At 33.1% G+C, this 4428-nt stretch overlaps 1 protein-coding gene across 1 annotated transcript; it reads left to right on the top strand.

The window, feature by feature from the left end:
* The first annotated feature begins 822 nt into the window (after positions 1–822).
* Positions 823–4182, top strand: LOC139848209 (mannose-6-phosphate isomerase 1-like). The gene is made up of 5 exons (XM_071837940.1): positions 823–1237; positions 2108–2275; positions 2849–3061; positions 3138–3404; positions 3739–4182. The coding sequence occupies exons 1-5, from the start codon at positions 905–907 to the stop codon at positions 4051–4053; spliced, it is 1296 nt and encodes a 431-aa protein (XP_071694041.1). The 5' UTR covers positions 823–904; the 3' UTR covers positions 4054–4182.
* Positions 4183–4428: the final 246 nt, after the last annotated feature.

Genomic DNA, 4428 nt, shown 5'->3' on the forward strand with positions numbered 1-4428 from the left:
GTGTAAAATGAAGGAAATGAGTTGTGTTTAAATAGAGTAAAAAAAAAAAAAAAAAAAAAGGGATATAGCTGTTTATAGCTGTTGAGGCTTTTTCAATTTTTTTTTTCAACGGCCCTTTTTTTGTTCAAAATCTCGTCCTCAAATATGATTAAAATGGAAGGAGTGCGGGACGGATGAGCTGGGCGGACCCCTGGGCGGGGGGCCTGGGCGGCCTCGTGCCATCGGCGCCTAGGTGGGCGAGCTCGTGGGCGGGTGCATGGGCAAACCGTTGGGACTTCTCTAATTTAGTAATAATTTTATTTTATTTTTTGTCTGGAGACAATATATCTGAAACACGAGAGTATAATATAATATAATATAATATAATATAATATAATATAATATAATATAATATAATATAATATATACTCCCTCCTTTCAAATCTATTGTCTATTATTTCATTTTGGGATGTCCCAAATTAATTGTCCAGATTTTTTTTCAACCAATCAAAAGAAGTTAATCTGGAGAGAGAAGATATATTATTGGTGGAGAATGAAGTTAGTGAGATTTTCTAAAACTGCGTGTTTTTTGTCTGGTGACAATATAATATAATATAATATAATACTACGTGTAAATATTTTGTAATATAAGATATGTGTAATTTATTATGAAGATAACTTATGTAAATACCTTTGAATGCAAAACCGTCATAGACAAACAGACGCAATCTTTCTACTATTTCTAAATTAACATCACTTTTCCCTCTCTACACTTCTCTTCAAAATCGGTTACTGCTCCCCTGTTTCCATTTTATCTCCATTTTCTATTCTATATATCTCTCTCTCTATATATATATATTTATTAAATATCTGTATCTACTATATCAAATTATCAATTAACTTGTATTCCTAATTCCTAATTCCTATGGAGGTTGTTGCTGTTAACGTAGTATCAGATAAACATAAACAACAAAAAACAGAGCTTCTGAAGCTGAAATGCTCGGTGCAGAATTACGATTGGGGTCGAATTGGATACGAATCGCGTGTTGCAAGGCTATTTGAGAAAAACAGTGATTGTATTCAGATCGATGATAAAAAACATTACGCTGAGTTTTGGATTGGAACTCATGTTTCAGGTCCTTCGTTTATAAGTGATTCTGATAATGTGAGTTTGAAGTCATTTATTATGCAAAACCCTAACGTTTTAGGTCATGTTGTTGTTGATAAATGGGGTCATGATCTCCCTTTCTTGTTAAAGGTAATCATTTTTTTTATTTTATAATATTATTTTTGAGTTTTGATCTTATTTATTTGTTATGTTTTCTGTTTTTGTTGTAATTTAGATGGTCAAACTGATAAACTATGATGTTAATTAAGTTGGGTTTAGGAACAAAGCAATGTTTTTAATTCTTTATTATAGTTATAAGTAAAATGTTTAATCACTTATCAAATGGAAAACATAAATGCTTGATTGTATTATTATTTATTATATAAATATAAATATAAATATAATATATATATGGATGGAAATGGATAATGTTGAATTGAAAAAGTGATGTATCCGGGATCAAAGATACTCGTTTTTGGTAATTTCGTAGAAACTGATTTTGTTCTTAGATTAGTTTGTTGTGTTGTAGAAGTTTTGTTACAAACTTTAAAAACTAAATGCAGCGATAAGCTTATATCCCATACAGCTCAGATGTAGCTCAAATCAAGGGCGGATCTAGTGCATTGTCGGTGGTAGCACGGCTACTAGTGAAATACGCGATGTATTAAATTTCTTTTTGTGTTTTTAACCGGATATTATTGGATAGTGTAGAATTTTATTGAGCGTTTAACTAGTGACACCCGTGACTATAATTCCTAGATCCGCTACTGGCTCAAATAAAATGTCCAGGATTGATCGAGGTTATTACATAACTAATTGAGACGTGAAGATATGTAGATCCCAAATTTAGTCGGTTTTCTAAATTTTCGGTGCCGTGTAAATGTGAATTAACAATATTCAACTACACTATCATTCTTATTATAAATGTTTACTAAAATTGAACATTATGTCAATCTATTGTGTATATGGATCGTATGGTTGTTATGTTACCACTAAATCCAGTTTTGGTGCATTGATCAGGTTCTATCAGTTGGACGCTCGTTATCAATACAAGCCCACCCGGATAAGGAATTGGCTGAGTTACTTCATAAGATGCAACCAAACGTGTATAAAGACGCAAACCACAAGCCTGAAATGGCTTTGGCATTAACAGAGTTTGAGGCCTTATGTGGCTTTGTTAGTTCAGAGGTAATTATATGCACAATTGCACACAATATCTTCATTATGATTATTTAATCTAGAGTAAATTATACCTTTAGTTTTTCTGATTTATGTTAAATTATAATTATATTCATAGTCCTTATTTTTGTAAAATTACACAGGTCATCCTTCACTTTCTAAAAAAAAAAAAAAAACACGGTGTTAGTCCTTTGGACTATCGATAGTTACAATAACTCGTTAAATAATTCATGTGCAAGTCACATGGGGTTTATGGATAAGGACTATGAGTATAATTTTACTATAGGACTTCATGAATGTGCCAGTTCCATTGATATTGGACAATCTTTTGCTGTTTTACCAAAAATAGCTTCCACAACTTATAATTATTTTAGTAACATAGTTTTGTAATCATGTGTTATACACTAACGTAACTAAATATAAAATTGGACAGCAAATTGTGGGTTTAACCCAACCTGTTTGACCAAAATCCCTATTGATCCGTTACCAACCTCCTGACCAATTCAACTTTTGCTAATTTTCGATTAAATTTGGTACACGTGTAATGTGATATAACTTGCTCAGAGAACATGTGATTTATAGGAAGTTGAACATGTGCTTGAAAGTGTTCCAGAAATCAAGGAAATAGTCGGTAACACACGTTTAGACCAAGTGTTAACTCTCGACAAGCAAAACGGGGAAGTCAAAGAAGAGCGAATTCTTCGGTCAATATTCACTAAACTCATGTCAGTTGACAAAGACTCCATTTCAAAAGCACTGTCCAAATTAATTAGTCGTCTACATAAGGAAGAAGAGGTACAATCCATTTCCTCATCAATTTTATTTAATATATTACATTTATTTATTTATTTACTTCTATGTATGTTATCAGACGAGGCAGTTAACTAGTAAGGAAGAACTAGTGTTGAAGCTTGAGAAACAGTACCCGAATGATGTCGGGGTGTTAGCTGCGCTCCTCCTTAATCACGTGAAACTCGAACCCGGTGATGGTTTGTATATCGGAGCAAACGAACCTCATGCATATCTTTATGGCGAATGCATCGAGTGTATGGCAGCTTCAGATAACGTTGTTCGTGCCGGACTTACTCCTAAATACATGGATGTTAAAATCCTATGTTCCATGCTCACATATAAACAGGTCCGTAAAATAATCAAATTTATGTCCATACGTCGCAAAATAAGTATCTGACCTTGCTTTTTAAATCTGTTCCAAAAAAATAAGTATCCACCTGAGTTTTTAAATCTATCCCAAAATAATTGTCCAGTTCCAAAAAAAAAACTATTATATATGAATAAAAAATCCTAGTTTACCCTCATTTATTTCTAAGCTAATATAAGGAAAAAACTGACATTTATCGTACATATCTTAAATCTATCAAAAATTCCTGCAAGACACTGTTTTTGGGACGAAGAGTAATATTTTGTCAAATGATGCCATTATAATCATTCGTTATATTTTTATGTGATATTAGGGGTTACCGGACATCTTGAAAGGTGTTTCTATAAACCCATATGTACGAAGATACACCCCGCCGTTTGAAGAATTTGAGGTTGACCGTTGTATGCTGGATCGAGGGGCATCGGTTGTGTTTCATGCACTTCCGGGTCCGTCGGTTTTTGTAGTTATATCGGGCGAAGGAACAATGTGCACATCATCAAGGGAAGATATAGTGACCGAAGGATTTGCGTTTTTTGCACCCGCAGGGATCGAGGTTCGGGTAACTACAGATTCTGAGTTGCATTTTTATAGAGCTGGAGTTAATAACAAAGTGCTTATGAATCCTTGAGATGATCGATGAGTTTAGTAATGTCAAAATGAGTTATATCGTTATATCTTTTAAGAGTAATGTGATCTGTATATGGTCCAGTAACTTATACACAATAATATTACTCCGTATCATAAAAGTTTTATTTTATATAGTTATTATCAGTTAAGTGAGATAGTTTAAACTAGTGAAATGACCCGTGAAACTATGGGTTTGTTTAAACGAAACAGTTTAATGATATGTTTTAGGTATTAAGTGAACGTAAATGCTAAAGTCATTTAGTTTAATGACCGATGGAATCACAAAGTCCGACTAAGAAACTCGTAAGCTGAATATTTCATCAAACACCTGGTTTCCTCCTGCCTAGCTTTTATACCTTCTCGTACTCAATTCAAA

The sequence above is a fragment of the Rutidosis leptorrhynchoides genome, chromosome 5, assembly GCF_046630445.1.
Source record: "Rutidosis leptorrhynchoides isolate AG116_Rl617_1_P2 chromosome 5, CSIRO_AGI_Rlap_v1, whole genome shotgun sequence".
In the NCBI taxonomy this organism is placed as follows: Eukaryota; Viridiplantae; Streptophyta; class Magnoliopsida; order Asterales; family Asteraceae; genus Rutidosis; species Rutidosis leptorrhynchoides.